Below are 21,257 nucleotides of genomic sequence, written 5' to 3' on the forward strand. Positions count from 1 at the left end.
TCCGTTCGGCACGACTTTCTAGAGGAAAGAAGCTCCGGCAATCTCTACAGAATGCATCGCTGGGTAATCGCTGACATTTATATCCACCTTGGGTATGAGATTAGACTTCGGGACAAGTTTTAGACAAAGAAAGGGTGTTGCAATCGCAACTATGTGACTTTGGAATAGGAACTCTAATCATCACCATGCCAGTAAAACCACATTCGAAAAGAAAATCGTCGATATCATTCTTAACACCTCCATCGTCCGTTGAAGGACCAAACCCATCCGAAGCCAACCAACGCCGCGCTAGTAGTACAGAAGCAAATCATAATAGCAAAGAAGGCCGTTCAGATTCTCAATCGTAAGTATGTGTGAAAAGCGGAGAAATTGACTCGCCATAATGATTTCTCCGGATAGCCTCTGCAAGCAAATTCGAAAGATCAAGAACGACAAGTTTTTTGGTCTCGCGAGCTTTCTCTGGAGGTATGGGAAAAGAATTTGTGACAATGATCATGTTGATACAATCACATTTCTCCAGCTCTTCAAGGGCGTCACCGCCAAAGAGGCCGTGAGTTGCGACGCAGTATACCCTCTTGGCACCACCACGCTTGACTACACACTCTGCGGCTGCGATCCAGGATCCAGCTTTATCGATCATATCGTCGACGATAAAGACGGTCCGGTTTCGGACATCGCCAACTAAAGTGATCATTTGCTCGAGGCCAGGATTGTTGAAACCCTCCTCTTCTTCATCTGAGCTCGCTGCTGCATCTAAGCTGCCTCCCAATGGATGCGATTCAGGGTTGAAGAATGAAGAGTTTCGTGACATTTCCATTGGATCCTCTTCCGGCCTTTCCAATATCATGGAACTTGACATGGCAGATTGCGTCGGGGAAGGGTAATCATCTGGGACAATATGACCTTGGACCAATCTACCTTGGGTAATATCACGAGCTCGTTCATCTGTGAATTCTTGCTCCTCCTCGATAGGTGAAGATCGCGATGGTGTTTGTGCTCGTACTAGAGGTGATCTGGCTGGTGCTGGCCCACCATGTGCAGACCTCAGGGGAGAAGGCATTTGACTCTTCCGAGGTGAAGATTGACTGCTATCTTGCCTCGTGTGAGAAGGCCGTGGCGGAGAAGTGCCGTTTTGTTGTATAGGCTGCTCTGTCTTGTCTTGAAAACCAGTCTGTATCCTAGTCGCATCGGATTTGCTTGTACGTCGTCGGATGGCATGATCTTCTGTACTAATCTGGAGCTTGCTGACATCCGCATCCAAATCTTGCTCAGGAATGAATCCATCGAGTCTGTTCATGATCATACTTGCTGTCATGTTTCCGCCTCCACGCCGTTTGTCTGTTGTTACCATACCGAAATTAAGCTTCAACGCATCTGCCAGTGACGTGACTCTCTTGGTACCTCCAGCATTCTTAGATACGCAAACGGCTTCCTGCCAATTGAGCACATTACGCCTGATCCATCTTGCTATCAAGGGTTCGGCATGTAGATTGTCGACAGGGCATCTGAAGAAGCCTTGCATTTGTGAGGCATGGAGGTCGATGGTAATGACATGATTGACTCCGGCTACATTCAAGAGATTGGCGAGCATGCGTGCTGTAATTGCACCCCGATGTGACTTCTTTTTCGATTGTCTGCTATATGGAAAATACGGTAAAACAGCTGCAGCGCAGATCAGCAGGGGAGATCTACAATGAATGTGGGATGTCTGCACCTGTGATCTTGTTTGCTGAGCCTCCTTTGCACGCCGAGATCAAGATGAGCAACTCCATGATGCTATCATTGATCTTACTGCTACCTGACTGAACAACGAACACATCCTTTTCTCGAATGCTTGTCAAAATCTTGACACTGGTCTCGCCCTAATACTTGGTCAGCCCCGCCATGCCTGAGAGGTGCTCGACATCTACATTTGCGAATTGTGTGAGTTCGACAGGTGCTGGAGACATGCCCAGATTCGAGCATATCTGTCCAGTCAGAGCTGGACAGGAGCTCCCCGCGAATACGAGAGTATTCCTCATGGTGGTATTGTGGTTTCGCAATAATGTTGACTGGAGAAGGTTTTGAGCTTGGAGGTGGAAAATTATTGACGCTAAAATTTAGAGCCGGGCTCTAACCTTAACGGAAGCTTTTATACCGAGACCACATTCGCACAACAGGAAGCAACCCAGCAACAGCCCGCAAACAGGTCATCGGTGATACATAAAATGAATTCACCATGGGAGTCCGTCATCTTATCGCTTACCTCCAGCCGTACGCAACGGTAGTATCATTAGCTGGAGCATCAATTGTGGTTGATGGACCTGCGTTTGCCCATCATGTTTACTATCTCTGCCTGAGAGCAACACCACATGCTCGAAATGGCTTCGAGGCAGCTCCCTCCTACCCGGTCCTGGTCAAAACTGCTTTGTCGTGGCTAGATAGGCTCCGAAATGTTGCTGTGATGTATGTCTACAAACAGTCAAATCGAGACCTGGCTAACGAATGTAGTAATAAGATTTATTTCGATGGCTTCTTGCCAGCAAGGAAGTTCAACACCAGACTTCAACGACTTATCGATCAAACTCGCCGATTGACCCAATTCCATTATAATACTCCTGCACCTTGCCGGGCAGCCTACCCCCAGGTTGAGAACGAGCTTTACAACCTATTCGACAGCAGTTCTCCGGGATTACACATTACGAGCCTCCCTCCGATACCTTTCCTAGTCCCAGCTATTCTGGAGGTCATTCAGAAATCTGCCGAATATGGGCCTATCACAACTGTCGTTCCTGGTGAGGCTGACCTATGGTGTGCTGAGTATGTGAAGCAACACGGAGGGCTTGTTCTCACGGGAGACTCGGACCTTCTCGTGCATGATCTAGGACCCGATGGTTCTGTATCATTTCTGACAGATATACGTCCTCTCCCGGAAAGTCCAAATGCTGGACTTTGCAGCCCTGTGTACAGGCTTGCAAGTATTAGAGATCGGCTCGTCCTCCCAAAACCAAACGGAATACAGTCTTTGGCTTTTGAGATGGTAATGGACCCTGACATTTCATTCCCTAACCTTCTCAAACAAGCTCAAGCCTCGGACGCAATATCGAACTATCCTAAGAGATTCGCAGAGTTCATTGAGGAGTATTCTCAATCAATACCAACCCTTTCGCAAAATATCGGCGACTCCACAACTCAAGCCGTCCTTCAAAAGTTAGATCCTCGAATATCGGAGGGTGCATTGCAATTTCCTTGGATTGCGAAGAGACATGGCGACAAACCGCTTTCACCAATTCACACATTCCTTCCATTCCTGCTTGATTGCCCCATTCGTACAAGTGCATGGGAATGCTCAACGCCTGTTCGGCAATTAGCCTATGGAATTCTCAATCTCATAGCTTGCAAAGACGAGAAGATACCGAGCATCTTTGAGCATAGGAAGCAGATGGACAAGTCCGGCGGACGAGAGTTGGAGCTCCCTGACTTTTCGAGTATTTCAGAAGCATGCGACTCGACATTAAGTCTCTTATCAGAGTTGCGCAGTAGTCTCCCAAGACTCGGTGCAAGGCAAATATGGATAGCTTTTGCCATTCATCTGCATACACAATGGTCAATTGCCAATGATAAGTCTTCTCTCACCACTCTTTTTATGCAACAATTTGTGCAACTCAAAGACCATGAAACATGGGAAAGTTTTAGTTGGGAAGCGATTCAATTTTTTTCTGAACTTCAAGCATCTCTCTATTCTTGCAGGATTCTCAAGCAGATTTTGGGCCTGGTGATTGCACATGGCGGTACCGAAGCTCTACCCAAGTCTTTATCATCATTGTATGCCAAGTTACAATCGCTGCCCGACCTTACAGAGTTTCCAACTCTTGGTGATGCATCTTCTGCCTTGAGAAAGAAGGGCGGTCAGGAAATCATGGTCACTATTCAATGTGTAGTGGACGCTCTGCTTCCTTTGCCCGTGGTAGCTGCCCAGACGACGCCCAAGGCAAAAAAGAAGCGTAAGAGAGGGTTGCATCTATCTGAGCCATCTAACGATAAGAAGAGACCAAATAATCCCTTTGAGCTATTAGAAACTGAATGAAAATAATTCAAGCTCTTGTCAAATCTCATCGCTTTCTTGATGTTCGTTGCTCACTCTTACAGTCCACTTCTATACCCTAAAGGACGGCATTTTCAGATACCAGTCGAAACGCGTATTTTTCCATGCCTGCTGTTTCATTCGCCGCTTCGGTTTTGATTTCATTTGAACACCTGATTAATTTCAATTAACAATTGTCGCTTCTAAGTCTAAGAAGCTGTAACCTTTTCCCGTGATTGCTTGGGAACATTTGCAAGAAAAGGTGTGTTTCCTATTTCAGGGAATAGCAGCATCATAGTTCCTGCCGTGGCTGTTGCAAAAATCTCGCCAAGGAAGGTTTGAGGCCATCGCTGATACTCAATCTGCCCCTGCCATTTCTATTAATCTGCCATCATCACCCTGGAACATTACTTCGCTGTAATGTATACATTATCATCGCTTTCTTCGTGCATATCATAGCAGCCACTGTATTCATATTCTACTCGACGAACCCACTGTCACCACACTTTTCGGGAAGCATGTCCTCTTTAGTTCTTGTTCCCAATCCGCAAACATGGATCCTGCCTAGGAGACCACTCAATTGGAGAAATCAGAGGTCCTTTCCGAGGTTTCAGTCGCTGCCACCCGAATTACGATTGATGGTATGGGAGTTGAATCTTCCTGGACCACGCCTCGTCGACGTGAATTATATCCCCAAGACTGGCGAGTTCTACACCACTACGGCATCACCGGTCAATCTTCTCGTTTGTAGGGAGTCCAGACGAGAAGCATGGAAGAACTGGACTCTTCATTTCGGAACTTGCGGTCATCCTCCTCTGATTCGAGCGAATCTTGACATTGATACTATCCAACTAGACTGGTTTCCTATCCGCCTCGGTCTCGTTGATAAGCTCGACGTTTCCCGCCTTCGATTTCTCGAGATTGGCGGCAAGGATCTGCAAAGGGAGCACGAGTATGATCCGCAAAGTCCAGCTTTACCGGAGTCGCGGACCAGGATAGCTCGCCAGCTGCTTACATTTCCTAAACTCGAAGCCATCACGATGGTCTCGCCGCCTCTGTCTAGACATTTTCTTCCCTTCGACATTGCCCGTGATCGCCTTCCTTGGCAACATGCTGCACAAACTATGGAGTTCCGACGTCGGCGGGCAATGACCTATTCACATCACTTAAAGTTAGCATCGGCTTTGCGGAAGGAAAAGGATACATTGATCGCTCAGGGAAGGAAGGTTCCGATTCTTAGTTTGGTATTGACGGAGGAGGATGGTACACGGTTTGGTCCGTATATCTATCCGTGAGACTGTGAGATGGGTTGGTGGTACCATGTTGGGAAAGAGCGTTAGCTCTATGACTCGGAAGTCTGTTTCGGTGAAGAAGATGCTGTAACAAACCTTGTTGGAAGCAATACGGATCACTCTGGTATGGACGGACTTTCAAGTTTTCGTGCCTTTTGGACAGCGAGGCCAAGCGTATTTTTCCATAGAATTCCAGGAACTGTAATCACTTCATTCCTTTACTCTTGCTCTCTTTGCTCATTGTGTAGATCGAATTGTTCTCGCCTTCCATTGATGATCGTGTTAGTCGCTTGTCCGGCAGAGCCCTACGCAGCCAAGACGGGACATTCAGGAGTGTCCACAATCCTCTCAATTGCTTCACCCCTTCCGTCTTGTGAACTTGTTCGGCTTCTGAATACACATTTGACAGTGAAAGTATAAGGTAGAATTTATAGTTAGGAAGTCTCCCGTGTCAAAGTTTGTAGGTAAATTCCATAAAATATACTCGAATTAAGAGCTATTTGAGTATTGAAATTCTGGTAAGATAACACAATTTCCGCTTATCTACAGCCTTCTCCAAGAGAGCATCTTGCTAAATATCTCTCAGTTTTACCTACGCGCTAGTGGGTTTCTTGCGACGACTCGACTCGAGACTTAAACGAAGCTCTCCCAACAACTCTTCTGTTTACAAGAAAAGCAATCGAAAACCTCGATAGCCAATTCAGGATCATTTGCAAGGCCTTACTCTCTCTTACTTTCCTCGGTCTCGCGAAACAAGCCATCCATTCATCTTTGACGGGCTGCGCAACACGATTGTTGGTCCAACCAAACCTCGGAGCAGTCTCTTTCGAAGCATTCAGCTTCGTGGTCAAGATAGTTCGTCTCCTGACGGCAATCGATTAGCTGTTCATTATCTTTTTCCTCATCGCCCTACACTGGTGCTCTGGAGATCTTGTACAGAACAACGTCCAATCGACGAGAGGACTCCCACCACCAAGATGCCCAAGAACCAAAGCAAGAATCTCTCTGGCGAGTAAGTCAACAACACGCTTCGATCTTATATACGTTACCATAAACTAACCACATCATAGTAACGCGTATCTGCTCCCCCGCTCAAAAGGCCAGCCCCGCCGCGCCATGACCAAAGCCCAGCAGAAGAAGCTGAAAGTGAAAGGAATGAAAGCGATCAATGCTCGAAACCGAAGCACTTTCCTCCAGAAATCAACGCTACCACAACCACCTCCAGTCTTCACATGCTTCTCGAACCTCCCAGCCGAACTGCGTCTAAAGGTCTGGGAATTCGCCGCCGAGAACGAGATTCAATTGATGCACAAGCACGTACATTCATCGGGCGATGCGTTTAATTCGTGGCTTTATCCAAGTCTGAGCTGGACTTGTCGTGATTCTCGGGCTACTGTGATTGCGTGTTTAAGTTTCAAATCATGGGTGTGGGCTGGGCGACTTGCTTGCAGGCTTCGGTTTTCAAAGTGGTTATTCAAGAGAACTCTGGTATGGAGTACAGGGTGGTCTTACATCAATCGGGTCTAATGTAAATGTTCCTAAGTTATGATCGGATGGCGAAATCCTTGTGGTGAAGCTTGAAGTATCATAGCAGCAGTTGTGTTGCTGTGAGAGGTCTTGGTGAATAAATAAGAATCGAATCAAGTGTATCCTAATATTGCTTGTCCCTATCCTAACCAAAATCCTTCCCCGCCGAGCCACTATGTACAGTAGAGAGAATGAACTTCAAATGGATATACCAATAACCCGTATTGACAAAAGAAACCCCAACAACGTACCCCTCACCAACCAAACTGCTCGCAATGCAACTCCACACTCGGTCCCCGCACCTTAATACAACTCGCGGCGGTCTTCCGAACACTAAACATCAACCCATCCGGCCCACACGCAGCAATAATAACCCTCTGCTCATCAGGCGTCTCAGAAACCACTCGTCGAATGATCCCATCCACGTCAGGTCGGCCTGGTAGAACGTTCACCGAAGAGGTAGAGCTCCATGCTAGCTCAATCTGGCGATGAGATGTCTTGGTGTGGTGCAGATCGTCTTTGTCTTGGTCCTCGGATTGTTGCGAGAGTACGGGCGAGGAGGGGTGATCGAAGACGAGCGCTTTTTCTTCATCGACGTGCGAGATTGGGGAGGGTGTTTCGTGGATGGAGCCTGGGCGGGTGGCGTGCAGGATGATGTTTACGCGGTGGGAGGTTTGGAGTTCCGCGAGTTCTTTGGCGAACCAGGAGATTGTTTCTTGGTTTCTGGTTAGTGGTTATAGGATGGAAGAGGGGAGTCAGGTGTACCTTGTTCTCGGACGGTCCAGATGAATTCAATGGTTGTCCCAGAGTTGCGATTGAGTTTTCGGATTGTGTCTAAAGCGACGCCGAAGGTAAAGGAGGCGCCGCTGCCGCCAGCAATGAGAATGATTTTGTCTGCAACTTTGGAGAAATCGGGGAGGGAGCCATAAGGGCCATCAAACGAGGCTCTAAGGGTAGAACCGGGATGCTGGACAGCATAATTGAGAAGGTCGTTCGTGAAGCCGTCGTACGCGGAGATTACCAATTCAAGACTGTATGGAGTCTTGCTAACAATGGTAAAAGGATGTGTCTCAACAGCTCGGATTCTTGGGACCCAGAGGAAGCAGTGAGTGCCTGGTACAGACCGCGATGGTGATCTTTTCAGTACGACTCGTGTCCCACCATGAGGGAGAGGGGTGACTATTGCCCCATTATCGTACGCATACCACAAGATTCGAAGACCTCTGAGAATTCGATCCGAGCTCCACATTGCTCCAGCTACGATGGTGATATAGACAGCTTTGTTCTTGACCTTTGGTTGATGGAGAGCCACGTTGATAATGAAGAGCATGAACATCAAAATATGGGAGATGTAGAACACCTCATAGCGAACTCTTCGGATCAGGAGAGCGAAGATAAGCAGAACGAATAGAGCTGAAAGTGCCGTGATACCGTTGATTTGTGTAATTTCGAGCAACATTGCGGGCCTGTGCATCTTCTCAACACCCAGGACTACTGTAATCATGTGAAGCATGGCAAAGATGATTGTTGTATAGCCGCCAACTTGGTGCAGCAAGTTCAGCCTTTCGTAAGAGTATGCCGTAAGAAAGGCCAACGGAGTGTTCTTTAGTGCCAAGAAGACAATGAAGGCGGTGTTGATGAGTGTCATCCTGATGTGTCTTAGCCAAGGTCAAATAAGGCATCGAAGTAAAACCATACCATCCCAATCGTTTTGAAATGGGCATCAGAGATGACCAAGTCATGTTTGTAACTGTCAAAACGACATTGATAGCCAGGAAAGCCAACACAAGGACTGCATGGCCTATTGATGTGAAGCCGGGAACTCGATGCGTGAGAATGTGGCGGATCATTCTGCAAAATTCAATTAAACAGCCTTGTTCGTGAAAGTTGGTTACTTACCTGACAATTGATATTTGTCCCCTTACAACATTTGACTTCTTGATATCCTTTGGAGTATAGAGACTATACAAATATCGAGCCCAGTGGAAGATTGCAAAGATCGCAATCATGCCAACCACTCCAGCGGCATAGTACTTGGCCGCATGCTCACTCATGAGTCTCTGGTGCATCATTGCCGCCATTTGAGCCTTGCGGGCAGCCGCTGCGGCAGCGCTTGCTGTAGCATTGTGCCCGCTTGTGGTCGGTGAAGAATGATTGTAAGGCATCCTGTGGAATCGATATTGAAGAGAATGGTTTGAAACAAAAGAGTAGCAACACTGGGGATTCTTGTAGTTGAGCCATCTTGGCCACTCTCTTTAGCTTTCCAGTCCTGGTACGGCAGTTCGTGCACAAAGCTGCTTTCGCCCTTGAGCAATATGGATAAAAAACTTTAGAGCAGGAAATTAAATGAAGAAGTGGCTTCAAGAAACAGCATGAAATATATGGGGAAAGCTTGTCGAGTGGAACCTTATCACGTAGCAAGTATGGAGTCACGGGAGTCCGAACGTTGCAACAACATCAATCTGTGGTTTTGCTCCAAGCAAGTTCTGGACATCTAATATGGATAAAATGAGCCATGAATCCTAACAACTGGGAGAGCTGACCTGATACTGACCAAGCCAAAATTATAGTGCTATATGATGCGTTATTGTGTCTCTGATAGGCACGCATCCTCGTCTTCCGGCTCATATATTTCGGAACTTGGCTAAATCGCCCCGGGCGGCACTCAACCATGTCCATGTGATTCCAAAGAGCAACGCTCCACGGTCACAGGTGACATCCAATTGTTTCTTGTTTAGCGCAGGAGTTGTTGTGAAAGCAACTTCGGAGTAGGAACGTTTGAAACGTGGCAACTCCTGTCCGTCGGGGCGGGAGCCGAAGTAGTTCTGCGATATCTCGTTACAGAAGATCTAGATCAAGTAGAACGGATCTGAATGTTGAAAGCATTCCCAGTGCTCACATGCTCCATGCAGATAATACAGGTATGCATGACAGACATTTGAAATCATGAGCAAGCCAAGACAATCTCATCAATCCAACGTGGGAAACATCTGGGGAAACCTTGAGGTCCGGCTCATTGCGCTCGCAAGTAAATGAACCTCAGACAGGGTACCGCGTTCGAGAGTCGTAAATCGGAACTACCCCAAATATAACCCATTGGGATGGATGAAAATGGACATTTCAGCTCCGCACGGCACTCCGCAGTCGTTCCCTCTGCCGCGAGAGGAGGGCGAAAGATGGTGAAAGGTAAAATCAGATAAAACAAGATCGCCACCCATCCCATTTGGGTTCCTGAAAGTGCCGTGAATGTTTGTTTTTGGCGAGGGCGAAAGTACTCTGTGCATGTACCAAGGGCTGACATGCATTGGCAAATCTTCACGTGGACTACTCAGGTACATAGGTACGGTATCACACTCGTGATCAGGTACAGGTAAGATCTTACCTGTCATCTAGTCAGCAGCTGCAGAGGAAAGTCCATCCCTTGACCGTTGTTCGAGAAATTGAGAAGGTGGCATCGCTTCTGGGGAAAAGAAGTGGATATCAACTGAGTCCTGATCACGCCACGGTGACTAGCGAATGGACTCGTCGCAGTGACGTTTGATTGATGAGTCGACGACGCCTCTCAATCAATTGAACAATCAACAGCCCGCTCCTCCGGCAACATCCTGCAGGGTGTCCTGTTTTCGTCCGGACTTTCGAAGTTATGAGTGGAATCCAAAATGAATGCAAATCCGAGCAGCGAAAACCTCCTCTTGCGATCAATGTTCGTCCAAGGCTACTGCGATGTCGCCTCTCATCAATAAGAACCTAACCCATCATTTTTTTCATCGTGGGGGTAATCATATGCCTTCATCGATTTTGGTCCTTGAAGCATCTGCATGTCATCGTACCAGACGCCTTTGTCCTGTATATTCAGGCCTGAACAGTATGTGGGACAAGATTTCGAATCGACTTCTCGGGCCTGGTAATCCGGAATAGTTGAATGAAGAAGCGGGGGTTAGTGATTCAAAGAGAAACCAGAGAGACCCAGACATTTCGATGGATTGTTTGGACAACACACTTGGACCGAGCTTAGAAGTAGTGTACAGTACCAGCAAGAGGCACCGCATATCAGAAGTTCTGTGGCAGGCAATCAGAGAAATGCTGAAATTCCTGCAGGAACGAGTTTGACTTATCTTAAGAAGCTTTTCTCCTAAGCTTCCACAGCTGTGTCTCTTGAAGATTGATGTCGATTCACTTGATGTGGTAACGGGCTTCAAATGGCAAGCGCTACTGTTGTATATTGGCTATCGGCCTCGCTTCGACAACTACGTCGGTACACCTACCTAAGGTACCTACCTACCTACTTAGGTAGGTACTTTCCAGCCTCGTCTGCTTTTTCTTTTTCCAAGATCGCAAACAAACACAAATGTTCATCATCAAAAATTCAACGAAACGTCTGTCTACTCATACTGCCACCCCTTCAAAGCCACAAACACTTGATCCCGCGCACTTGCTGCGACGTGATTTGTACCTTCCCTTCTCTTCTCGTTCTCGACGCAAAGACGCGTTCAGACGCGGGATATTTCTCCTCTTCCCTTCCCTTCCCTTGCCGATCTTCACACCTCTGTTTCTCGTTTGGTCTACTACCACATTGTTTCCAACAACAATGGCGGGCAAGGGGCCACCACGCAATGTGATTCTGATTGAAGACTCTCCGGAGCCGGAACCATATGTTGCTAGGGCTGTAAACAGTTCCAAGACAGATGCACGACAACATGGACGTGTCGGTGATGAAGTAGATCGGACTAATCTGACAGGGCAGCAAAATCAGCTGAGTGATAGGATCTCCTTTGCACAGTTTTCTGCATCTGTCTTCACAGGACAACCAACTGCTCCTCAGCCGCTGTCGACCGGCCCTCCACCTTCTCTTCACCCGGGAATGCCCTTCATCCATGCAACTCAAGCGCTCACCAAAGCCAATCTTGCTCAGTATGGTTCAGGTATGCCTTTCTCCCATCCTCGTGGACTTAGTCCTCGTCAACGTTTGTTCTCAGGTGCTCCAGGTCAACCTCCGCTCCCGACAGCGTTTCCACCTCAATTGAGACCGAGCTCGATCCCCAATTTAGCCCAATCAACATTCAAACTTCCAGCCCAGAACGTCCTTGCTGCTCAATCTCCAGCGGTCTTTCAAGGACCTGTTCAAGCAAATCTCCCTCTGGCATTTCCGGGCCAGGTAGTCCCCCATGGAAATGTCTTTACAGGACCCCCGAGTAAATATGACCGCATTACGGGCATGTTTCAGGAAAATAAACAGGGAAGTGGTCCTGTTCTATGGCGAGATAATTCTTCGAGCGCTAGGGAATATATTCCAGTGACCTTGCAGGAAAATAACATGAACAGCCACTTTATAGCAGGTCCATGTAGGTTTCATACCCAAACAGTCTGCTCCCTACTGAAGCATCTCCCAGCTACGGCCTCAGCAGTCACTCGACCGAATGCTCTTCCTCAATTTCTGAACTTCTCGGCACCCCCGGGTTGGACACCCATATATCCACCTACAGCGAACCGGAACGCAAATGCAGACTCAAACAGAAGCGCAGAGACCACTCGACCACCAATAAATCTCTATGCTCCCCCTCGTTACGAGACTGCAGCTTCGGCTAGAATCGCAGAGCCCAGTAGTATACCCGGACACCTGTTTGCTGCCACTGGGGGCCCGAATGCAAGCTCAAGTAGAACCACAGAGCCTACTGGTAAGTCTTGACTCCGAGATCCATGCTCAACGACTAATCAAACTATCCCTAGCTCGACAACCTCTGAGGAATATCGCCAACCTGCTCGAGTTGGAGTATAGGGTGATTCATTTACTTGTGAATACGGTGCAGAAGATGTTGGAGAAGAATTTGTTCGACTTCGCAAAGAGATGGATCCCTAACTTGCTCGTCATGGCGGATTGGCAAATCCCTGAACAAGGAGAGTTGAACAATTGGGAACCTTTTCTAGCACGGAATGTTGGAGATGTAAATTTTGCTTTTCGAGCAAACGACATCAACATAAGCTATATGGATTTCAGGTCCATGTTGATGCGTCTGCATCACCTGCGGCATGCAGCCGTACATCGCAATCCGATTGGCACAGGCTGGCTGAGACGGTGGATGGTCGACGCCGTGGACGTGACCAATTACCTCACAAAATGTCTGAAGGATCCCCGCTGCTACAATAAGTTTCGGACTATTGAGTTCGGCTTGTGGCAGCCTCACAAGGTCGACCTGGAGGAGATTGCCACAAAGCCTTTGGATGCATTCGTGAATAACGATGAGGTGCCTGACCGAGCAAACTTCGTGAATGGTGATTTCATGTACGAGGTGCGCGGATCGAGTACAAATCTTGCGCCAGAGCGTCAAATGGATCCTCGTATCCGGGCAAGACTAGCACCCAGACCTCTACAGAATCAGCAGCCGCCATTCCAACCACTAGAAGGGATGAGAAGCCTTGAACACCAAAGAGGTGACCGCGGACGCAAGCGATCACGATCGAGAAGCCCTGGACCTGAACCACAGAATCTTCGACGTTCCAAACGACTGAGAGCAGCCTCGCCATCGCCTCCGCGACAAAAGAAGACGAAAACCAACACGAAGGCTCCGAAGGGCAATAACTCTAGTGCGATCATCGACCTTACGGAAGACGAGGAGAAGGATGGAGACAGATTGGCCAAAACAGCTCCCACTGAGAAGACTTTTATTGATCTTACAGAAGATTGGTGAAGTGCTTTGGGCTGATTTGCGCTATGTATAGAACGACGGATGGTAGACTTGTGTATAGGTGTGATTATATGATTACGGGGAGGTAATGTGTCGTCTAGACATGCTGCCACTTGGAGTTCTGAGTTGGTGAAGAGGCATCAAAGAGTTTGCAAGGAGGTGCTTGTTTTTCACTCATCTCGTTGTTGATCCTTATATGCCCATCGTATTTGGAGTTAAAGGACACGTCAAACGACCTATCTGCTTGCTTCCATGCTCTGAAAAGTAAGGCGTCACTGTTGGTCATTATTTCGTCTATGTACATAAAGAGAACTTTCTTTGAGCAACAGAGCTGTCTATCGGTGCGAGGTAGCTCTTGCCAGACATGCGGTCCCACGCATAGCACAGCGCCCTATACTGGAAAAGCACCGCGCACCGCGTGAACAATTGAAGCCTGTTGTCTCCTGCATTTGCACTTGGTTTTGTTGAGCTTCAGCTGCAAGAATGTGTAAATTGTTTGCGTTGCTTCTGAAACGTACAGCTTCTCTTCTTGTTAACCTCTTTACGCTGTGTAAGGAGTGACTGAGCTATGGAAGAAACTTTGAATCTCGATAACCATACAACAGGAGTTCTTTAGTCATCCCTACAATGCTACTAGGATTAACAGCGCACACAACATCCATCAAACAGTTCCCGTTACCGTCCCCTGGATCTTCTCCGCATTGTTCAGTATAGCGGCCTTCAGCAATCCCTTGCTATTCCCATTCCCGCTTACAGCACCAGTTATCTGCCCCTGAATTTGCGTCTGGGTCTGACTTTGAGTTCTCTTGGACGCCTCGTCAACCCGTTGACGCATAGCCTTCATCTCAGCCTTCCTTTCCGCCTCTTGAGCTCTCTCCATTGCTTTCTTCGCATCCCTATACTCCTTCATTCGCCTCTTGCCCAAGGAACCATGTCGTCGTCGGTCATCTGCGTTCCGAAGCAAGGGCAGTTGTATGATGGCAGCGAACGTATCGAAGACTTTTTGAAGAGGGATACCGTGTCGCTCGGCGACAGCAGCGAAGGGAAAGACCTCCTGGCATGTTTCTGCGATGTCAACAATGCTAATCAAATGAGTTAGTGGTTTTAGTCATAGTATAGGGGTACCTACATGTTAGGCGAGTGTTTCCTGCCAGCTCGTGCACGTGGTATCTGGAACACCTCAGTAGATGTCGTTGGTGATTGGTCGCGGGGAGTGGGGGAGGACGGCGTTGGTGATACAGACGCATTTACGCGCGGTATACTCTCGGCACTGGAAGTAGGCCGTGGAATTGGGGATACATTCGGCAGTTGCTGTACTGCTGCAGAAGCTTCATCTGCATGCGATGTTGTCATTCGATCCGATTCCGGGTTGATGGAATTGACACTCAAAGGCGGCACAACCGGACTGGCGGATAAAGGGCTGTGAGATGACGAAGACGGTGCTGGAGGCCAAGCCGGGATCTTGTATAACGATGGTCTTCGTAGGATGTCTGCAGAAGCGGGTATTCGAATGCTGGGCTGAGAAGGTGCTGGTGCAGCTGATGCTGGCGCAGTGCTGCTGTATGCCGCCGCTTGGGCTCCAATGACAGGTGCTGGGGTCGCTACTGAGCAAATGGGAGACGGTGTTGAGGGTTGTGGAGGCTGGATCCGCGATGCCGCTACTGGTTGTTGAAGAGGTAATCGTTGTGAGGGCTGTGGTTGCATTGGGTATCTGGCCGGGGACGCCACGGGCTGCTGTACAGGACTCTGACTTGGCGAGAACATACTGCAATTTCCTTGATTCGGGTCAAAGTCTTGCGAGAACATATTCGTGTGCTGTGACCAGTCTTGAAAAGAAGGTTGCTGTTGTGACATGCTACCATGGTTCGAATCTGAGATATCCATGGGCGTGTATGGCGAGACGTATTGTGGGTTGACGATGCGGTATGGTTCCCAGTCGAAACTCGGCCATGTCATGTTTGTTGAGTGATCGGACATCTGCCTTTCGTATGTGTTCGACATTCCCACGTTTGGTTGCTGCTGGGCGCCGAACCGCGTCGAGCTTGTCATCGAAACTGGGTTCGACCTGGGCGATATTTGGGTGGACTGACGGTATTGCTTTCGGGTAGGGCCGCCAGTATCATGCCATCCATCTTCGTACTTTCGCTTCTTGAGTGCAACCTCTTCTTGTTGCCACGGTCCCCAACCTGATGCTGACATTGGTAGAGGTGCTGTAGGTTCTTCCCACCAAGGCATGGGGAAGGATGGGAACTGGGAGTGTGGATTGGTACTGTAACTGGGCTCGTGAGTCCAGGATAGTTGGACAGGGGAGACTATCGACATTGGTACCGCGGGTAAGGATCCTCTCCGTGTTCCCGTGTCTTTATCACCCAGATGACAGGATTCTAGTCTTTGGACCACGCTGGTGCTCTTTCGCCGGATAGAGTTTTCTGTTGCTTTGCCCTCTTCTTTTGGGATTTCGCTTGTGAAGGTTTGCGTCTCCTGGTATTGGCCTAGAGGAGAGTTTGAAAATGTAAACCTGTGGTAGAGTGAGGAGAGATTCTCAAAAACGCAAGACTACGTACCTTTTCCGCTTTTTCTTCCTTCGGCGTGGTACAGAGAGGACAAGCTGTACGTCATCATCCATCACTTCAGCCTCTGTAATGGGTTCTTTTGCTCGCTTGGGAGTTTGCTGATTGACTTTCTCCGGAGCTTCTGTGGCATCCTCACTGGACTGAGAGACTTGGCTTGCGGATGGTTCGTGGCCGGTATGAGCATTTGTATTCGCGGCAGAGACAGCAACTTGGATAGGGTCCACTTGAGCCATGAGATAAGTAGACAAGTGCAGAGCCAAAAGAAAGGAAAGTAGAAAGTTGGAGACCTAGGGAGAGATATAACAATTTCTTCCAAGAGACATGGCCAAGGGGCTTTCAAAGACAGGCCTTATGCGGCAACCCAATCGCATCTGAAAGAATAAAAGACATAAAAGACATTCATTGCCTTGCAAATTAACGTACTTAGCGGCAGTACTTTACAAGAATCTAGACACTTTGTCTAGCTTTGACAGCGTTCTAGGATTTCCTCTTTGATAATGCTTCTTGGGATATCATGTACTGGATACGTTCAAGTGCAATATGAATAACAGATCTTAAAGGAGCTTCAGGCATATGCTGTAGAACGTGAGAATATCCAAGATAGCCAATGAAGATGTGGATGAGGAGGTTGGCAAGGCTGAAAAGTTAGCGCAGAATGCATGTCACGTGCCGGCCAGGCTACCATTCGAGGTTCTGACCCCACGTTTTGTTGCAGCTCAAGCTCAAGCTCAAGCTCCCCATCAACAATACAAAAACATCCGCCTCTTTCCTTTCGATTTCAAGCGCACCGGGGAACATAGAGCTATCTATTCTGACCTCATATTCGGAATCATGGCTGCGGATACGGATTCAAATCCTTTGATTTCAACGCAAAAGTCGTCCGATACAAGCCTTCAAGTTGCTCTTCATCCTCTTGTCCTTCTTACCATATCGGACTACATCACAAGACATACGCTACGACAACAAAAAGGCCCTGTTGTAGGAGCACTCTTAGGCCAGCAAAATGGCAGAGAGATCACCATCGAACACGCTTTCGATTGTCTTTTGATCGAGGCCGAAGGCGAGATTCTCCTCAACGAAGCTTGGTTCGAGGAGCGTCTACAGCAAAGTTTGTTCACATATGCGGGCTACTGTTGTCTCACGTACTAATGTAAATACTTCTACAGTGAAAGATGTGCACAAAGTTCCTGCTCTCGACCTCGTCGGTTGGTACACGATTCTGCCAGCATCCGGACCACAGCCCAACCACCTCCCACTTCACCGACAGATCCTACAGACATATAACGAATCTGCGATCCTCCTAGGATTTCATCCAACTGCGGTGCTTGAAGGCTCTGTTGGCGGCAAGCTCCCTCTTTCAATTTACGAAAGCAACTATGAAGCCGAAGACAGTGCTGCTAGTAGCGGAGAGGATAAAGAGATGAAGGATATTGAATCACACTTGAGTCTCAAATTCAGGGAGCTGTCGTATACTGTAGAGACGGGAGAAGCAGAGATGATCAGTGTTGACTTTGTGGCACGTGGTGGAGGCAACGCAACAGCTGTAGATGGCACAGTCAAAGCAGAACCAGCATTAAAGTCCGAAGCAGTTTCGCAAGAGCCATCAGCCAAAGGGAAGACTCGCGCAAGTAAGCAGTCCGGATCGACGGATTCAGCAGCCTCAAAGGTACAAGACCAGCACATCCTCTCTCGGGAAGATGAAGAGCTTATCGCTTCACTTACTGCCAAGGCAAACGCTATTAAGATGCTGCACTCACGGATCAACCTTATCGCGCTCTATTTACAGAACCTGCCACCGTCTTACATCTCAAATACCGTTCCAGAGGGCGTCGAAGCTGCTGACAAAAAATATACCCCGGTTAACCATTCCATCCTTCGCTCGATCCAGGCCCTTCTTAGCCGATTAAGCCTGTTGATCCCAGCAGATGCAGCTGCATTCGAGCAGGAGCTAATGTCGGAGAAGAATGATGTGAACCTCGTTTCATTGTTGGGTACACTGACTGAAAGTATTCAAGATATCAGAGAGACGGGTAGGAAGTTCTCGGTCATAGAAGCGCAAAGGGCGATGAAGTCGAAGACAGATCCGAGACTAGGCCAATCGTGGGGTGGTCTTTCGTTTGGTCAAGGAACAGGAGTTATGGGAGTTGGTGATCTCTTGGGATGAGGAACATAGGATCGAGTATCCAAATGCATTTGCATGGCGCAGGGGGAGGGGGATCATGATTGAACGATTGAGACAGGCGTTTGACAGCGCTTTGCATGATAGCATACATGAAATACCAATTATAGAATCTTCTCAAGACCGCATTCTACCAGCCGCATTTCTTCTTCCCAATTGAAATTCTACCCGAAACCCCAAAAGCCGCCCGCCCAAAATGGAAGAGAAACCCACCCTACCAGCAAGCGGATTTCCATTAGGTGTCACAAGTCTAAGCCTCAATGACCACTTTTAAAACCAGCTTTCCCATATCATCAATCGTTCTTCCTGCCAATTCAAATGCGTTTTTTGCTTCTGCAAGTCCTTTGAACTTATGAGTGATCATGTCATCCAGACTGGGCAATTGCTTTCCAGCCAATAACCTGATACCTGTTTTATAGGTATTGCAGTATCGGAACACACCGAGGATATCAACTTCGCGTAAGTGCGCAGCTGATAAGGGTGTTGTTTGAATCGGGGTACCTAATGGGGAGTTAGTCATTGCTTGTTTTTGTTTGCGTGAGTTGCTGTCCCATGATCACTTACCCATTCCGACCATAATTACTTTTCCGCCTGGTTTTGTTGCGTACAGAGACGTTTGCATACATGCTTCTTTGCCAGTACATTCAAAGGTTACATCCACGCCCTCATATTCGTCTTCTTCCAAGGCACCCATGTCTGGTCTCGCCACTGCAAGCACATCGGCTGCAACTGATTTCGCGCCATCAAGACGATCACTGATGCTGCTGTAGCTGCTCAATGGGGTCATGATGCCGTCAAAGCTGGCTGGTGTGGAAGTACCCGAGGTGTTGAGCGAAGACGAGGAAGCAGAGGAGTGGAGAGGCATGGGGACCACGTAACCATGTGTTGCGAAGCCTTTTGAGATCGCATAATTCACGCGCCCCTCGTCCACATCCATTATTGTAACAAAAGTACAACCAGATTGCCGCGCCATGGCTGCAACCAGCAATCCGACGGTACCAGCCCCAATGACAAGCGCAGTTGATCCTGGGGCGGGCGCTGCTCGGTTTACAGAGTGTATGGCTACAGAGAGAGGCTCGAGTAGGGCAGCTGCGTCAAATGAGACATGGTCGGGGATCCTAACCAAGTCTGTTAGAGCCAACCTCGAGAAGGAAGGTGTTTCTGCTCACTTGTGGCACCAGATTGCGGGGTGGTTTATTCTTTCCTGCAGAGTTCCCTGGAAGTGAGGGACGCTTTTTGCACTGCTTCTGAATTTCATCTTTTTGCAAAGATTGTACCTGCCTTTTCTGCAGATTGAGCATTGGCCGCACGGAATGCCGACTTCGAGCGCAACTCTGTCGCCAATGGCAAAGCCGTTGACTTGAGGGCCAATGCCCACTACGACACCGGAAGATTCATGTCCCAGGGACAATGGAGCACAGGCACAGAGGTCGCCATTGGCAAACTTCTTGTAGTAGCTGACATCTGATCCACAAATGCCGGTGGCTTTGATCTGGATCTGGAGTTCCCCAAGTTCGGGTTCTGAGATACTTCTGTATTCCTAAACGTGGGAAAGGTTAGGGGTATATATGCACGTGTGGAAGGCGCAGGGATTCTTACCAGCTTCAGGTCCAGAGCCGAGTGTAAGACGGAGGCGAGCACATTTGTCTTCGAAGGAGAACTGTTGAATGATGTCAACGGACTTTCGTCCATGGCAGATGGAGCCATTATAGAGCGCTTTAGTCACAAAAAGTATAGAGGCAACAAGCAAAAGAAAGCAACAAGTGATTTTTGGATGGGGGTACGGCCATGATCGTGGGGGTACGCAGAGATATTTAACAAAGATTCATTCGCCAGTAAGGAATCGTTCTCTAATCTCTATGATAGAAAAGCGTTGATAATCACAGCATGGGACAGCAGGGACAGCATTTGATACATCCATCCATGGCAGGCCGTTGCTCGCAGAAAATATGGGAAATATGTATGTACCCATGTCAACGTTAGCTGCAGTGCTGGACGCATACCAGGATATGGGTTGGGTACCCTCGCCGCGAACAAGAGGCTGCACTGCACCGCTCTGCAGTGCGCGCCCGCAGTACCTTTTATCGGGCCTATGGGGACGAGGAGAGACGAAGGGGGCCACAGCAAGAGAGGCATGGCAATAGCATGGCATGGCATGGTGCTATAAAATGATGAAATCTGCTCCTCTGGCTGCTCGAGTCGATAAGCTCGTCGCACGTTGACTCGACTCGAGGTCTGTCCAACGTGGGGTGCTCTTACCCGGGACACTAAGAAAGGAGAGGGAAGAGGCCAGAGCCAGAAGCAAATCCCCACACGGCTCTCTCACCATCTCCAGAGTCAAGACTGAGTTTCAGGACGTTGAGCCTAAACTTTACCGCGGTCTACCAATGTACCACAACTTCTGGGGTCCACCAGTCGTGGTCTTGGACAAAGCGCCCCAGTCCGGGAACTAGGACGACCAGGACGACCAGGACGACCAGGACCTTCACGACGGAGTATTACACGCCGGTGGCTACGGGCTCGAACGTCAAGATTTAATATTGTCTCCATCGCTCTGCGTCTTTCTGGCACCACTGCGGCGCACATGGCGAGAGCCAGCAGCGGATCGAGAGAAGATCTCGCTCATCTCGCAGAGCAGCTGGGCGTGGACACCCAAGTTCTTATCATTCATCGTGTGTTGTCGGACAGCATCGTCATGACCACGACCGACTGATATTGGTATGCGCTCTTGATGGATACCCACACAAAGTCTCTGATGCATATGTGGTATGAGTTGGCCGTAGATCCCGACTCAGGAGCACCTAGCCACAAGGTACCTCCATACCGAGCTACAGAGAGAGTACTTCCGAATCGCTCTTCTGGAGGCGCTGAGAGGCGAAAAGCGGAGAAGCTTCTCCGCTAAAAGTTGAGATGCGCCGCGGTTAGCATGATTCCAGTTCC

The 21,257-nt window shown here is 48.6% G+C and overlaps 8 protein-coding genes across 8 annotated transcripts; 5 read left to right on the forward strand and 3 right to left on the reverse strand.

The window, feature by feature from the left end:
* Positions 1–337: 337 nt before the first annotated feature.
* Positions 338–2,021, reverse strand: LY89DRAFT_589601 (phosphoribosyl pyrophosphokinase; the record flags this gene model as incomplete). Its single annotated transcript, XM_018209542.1, has 3 exons — positions 338–1,662; positions 1,715–1,862; positions 1,911–2,021. 3 exons carry the CDS (start codon positions 2,019–2,021, stop codon positions 338–340), a joined length of 1,584 nt encoding a protein of 527 aa, XP_018068533.1.
* Positions 2,022–2,156: 135 nt separating this feature from the next.
* Positions 2,157–4,079, forward strand: LY89DRAFT_784171 (uncharacterized protein). The gene is made up of 2 exons (XM_018222756.1): positions 2,157–2,445; positions 2,491–4,079. Exons 1-2 carry the CDS (start codon positions 2,219–2,221, stop codon positions 4,064–4,066), a joined length of 1,803 nt encoding a protein of 600 aa, XP_018068534.1. The 5' UTR covers positions 2,157–2,218; the 3' UTR covers positions 4,067–4,079.
* Positions 4,080–4,162: 83 nt separating this feature from the next.
* On the forward strand, positions 4,163–5,552 carry LY89DRAFT_751925 (uncharacterized protein). Its single transcript, XM_018221240.1, has one exon. The coding sequence runs from the start codon at positions 4,582–4,584 to the stop codon at positions 5,356–5,358; it is 777 nt and encodes a 258-aa protein (XP_018068535.1). The 5' UTR covers positions 4,163–4,581; the 3' UTR covers positions 5,359–5,552.
* Positions 5,553–6,332: 780 nt separating this feature from the next.
* On the forward strand, positions 6,333–6,882 carry LY89DRAFT_784172 (uncharacterized protein; the record flags this gene model as incomplete). The annotated part of the gene is made up of 2 exons (XM_018222757.1): positions 6,333–6,367; positions 6,426–6,882. 2 exons carry the CDS (start codon positions 6,333–6,335, stop codon positions 6,880–6,882), a joined length of 492 nt encoding a protein of 163 aa, XP_018068536.1.
* A 254-nt stretch (positions 6,883–7,136) lies between these two features.
* LY89DRAFT_589799 (uncharacterized protein) lies at positions 7,137–9,047 on the reverse strand (the record flags this gene model as incomplete). The annotated part of the gene is made up of 4 exons (XM_018209559.1): positions 7,137–7,597; positions 7,648–8,531; positions 8,581–8,733; positions 8,782–9,047. 4 exons carry the CDS (start codon positions 9,045–9,047, stop codon positions 7,137–7,139), a joined length of 1,764 nt encoding a protein of 587 aa, XP_018068537.1.
* A 2,335-nt stretch (positions 9,048–11,382) lies between these two features.
* Positions 11,383–14,044, forward strand: LY89DRAFT_784174 (uncharacterized protein). Its single transcript, XM_018222758.1, has 3 exons — positions 11,383–12,224; positions 12,273–12,557; positions 12,610–14,044. The coding sequence occupies exons 1-3, from the start codon at positions 11,471–11,473 to the stop codon at positions 13,566–13,568; spliced, it is 1,998 nt and encodes a 665-aa protein (XP_018068538.1). The 5' UTR covers positions 11,383–11,470; the 3' UTR covers positions 13,569–14,044.
* Positions 14,045–16,858: 2,814 nt separating this feature from the next.
* Positions 16,859–18,439, forward strand: LY89DRAFT_708636 (uncharacterized protein). The gene is made up of 2 exons (XM_018217693.1): positions 16,859–17,246; positions 17,305–18,439. Exons 1-2 carry the CDS (start codon positions 16,970–16,972, stop codon positions 18,300–18,302), a joined length of 1,275 nt encoding a protein of 424 aa, XP_018068539.1. The 5' UTR covers positions 16,859–16,969; the 3' UTR covers positions 18,303–18,439.
* A 25-nt stretch (positions 18,440–18,464) lies between these two features.
* LY89DRAFT_131593 (zinc-dependent alcohol dehydrogenase) lies at positions 18,465–20,145 on the reverse strand. Its single transcript, XM_018205245.1, has 4 exons — positions 19,917–20,145; positions 19,487–19,857; positions 18,882–19,435; positions 18,465–18,818 (listed from the first exon to the last, which is right to left on the reverse strand). The coding sequence occupies exons 1-4, from the start codon at positions 20,022–20,024 to the stop codon at positions 18,568–18,570; spliced, it is 1,284 nt and encodes a 427-aa protein (XP_018068540.1). The 5' UTR covers positions 20,025–20,145; the 3' UTR covers positions 18,465–18,567.
* Positions 20,146–21,257: the final 1,112 nt, after the last annotated feature.

The sequence above is a fragment of the Mollisia scopiformis genome (assembly GCF_001500285.1).
Source record: "Mollisia scopiformis unplaced genomic scaffold LY89scaffold_17, whole genome shotgun sequence".
NCBI lineage: Eukaryota > Fungi > Ascomycota > Leotiomycetes > Helotiales > Mollisiaceae > Mollisia > Mollisia scopiformis.

Coding starts and splice junctions, on each gene's coding strand:
- LY89DRAFT_751925 (XM_018221240.1), top strand. CDS start 4,582: ATGTCCTCTTTAGTTCTTGTTCCCAATCCGCAAACATGGATCCTGCCT.
- LY89DRAFT_131593 (XM_018205245.1), bottom strand. CDS start 20,024: ATGGCTCCATCTGCCATGGACGAAAGTCCGTTGACATCATTCAACAGT. Junction 19,858..19,916: donor CGGCTCTGGACCTGAAGCTG/GTAAGAATCCCT, acceptor TCCCACGTTTAG/GAATACAGAAGTATCTCAGA. Junction 19,436..19,486: donor CCCGCAATCTGGTGCCACAA/GTGAGCAGAAAC, acceptor AGACTTGGTTAG/GATCCCCGACCATGTCTCAT.
- LY89DRAFT_784171 (XM_018222756.1), top strand. CDS start 2,219: ATGGGAGTCCGTCATCTTATCGCTTACCTCCAGCCGTACGCAACGGTA. Junction 2,446..2,490: donor CTCCGAAATGTTGCTGTGAT/GTATGTCTACAA, acceptor TAACGAATGTAG/TAATAAGATTTATTTCGATG.
- LY89DRAFT_784174 (XM_018222758.1), top strand. CDS start 11,471: ATGGCGGGCAAGGGGCCACCACGCAATGTGATTCTGATTGAAGACTCT. Junction 12,225..12,272: donor CCACTTTATAGCAGGTCCAT/GTAGGTTTCATA, acceptor AGCATCTCCCAG/CTACGGCCTCAGCAGTCACT. Junction 12,558..12,609: donor TAGAACCACAGAGCCTACTG/GTAAGTCTTGAC, acceptor AACTATCCCTAG/CTCGACAACCTCTGAGGAAT.
- LY89DRAFT_708636 (XM_018217693.1), top strand. CDS start 16,970: ATGGCTGCGGATACGGATTCAAATCCTTTGATTTCAACGCAAAAGTCG. Junction 17,247..17,304: donor CGAGGAGCGTCTACAGCAAA/GTTTGTTCACAT, acceptor ATACTTCTACAG/TGAAAGATGTGCACAAAGTT.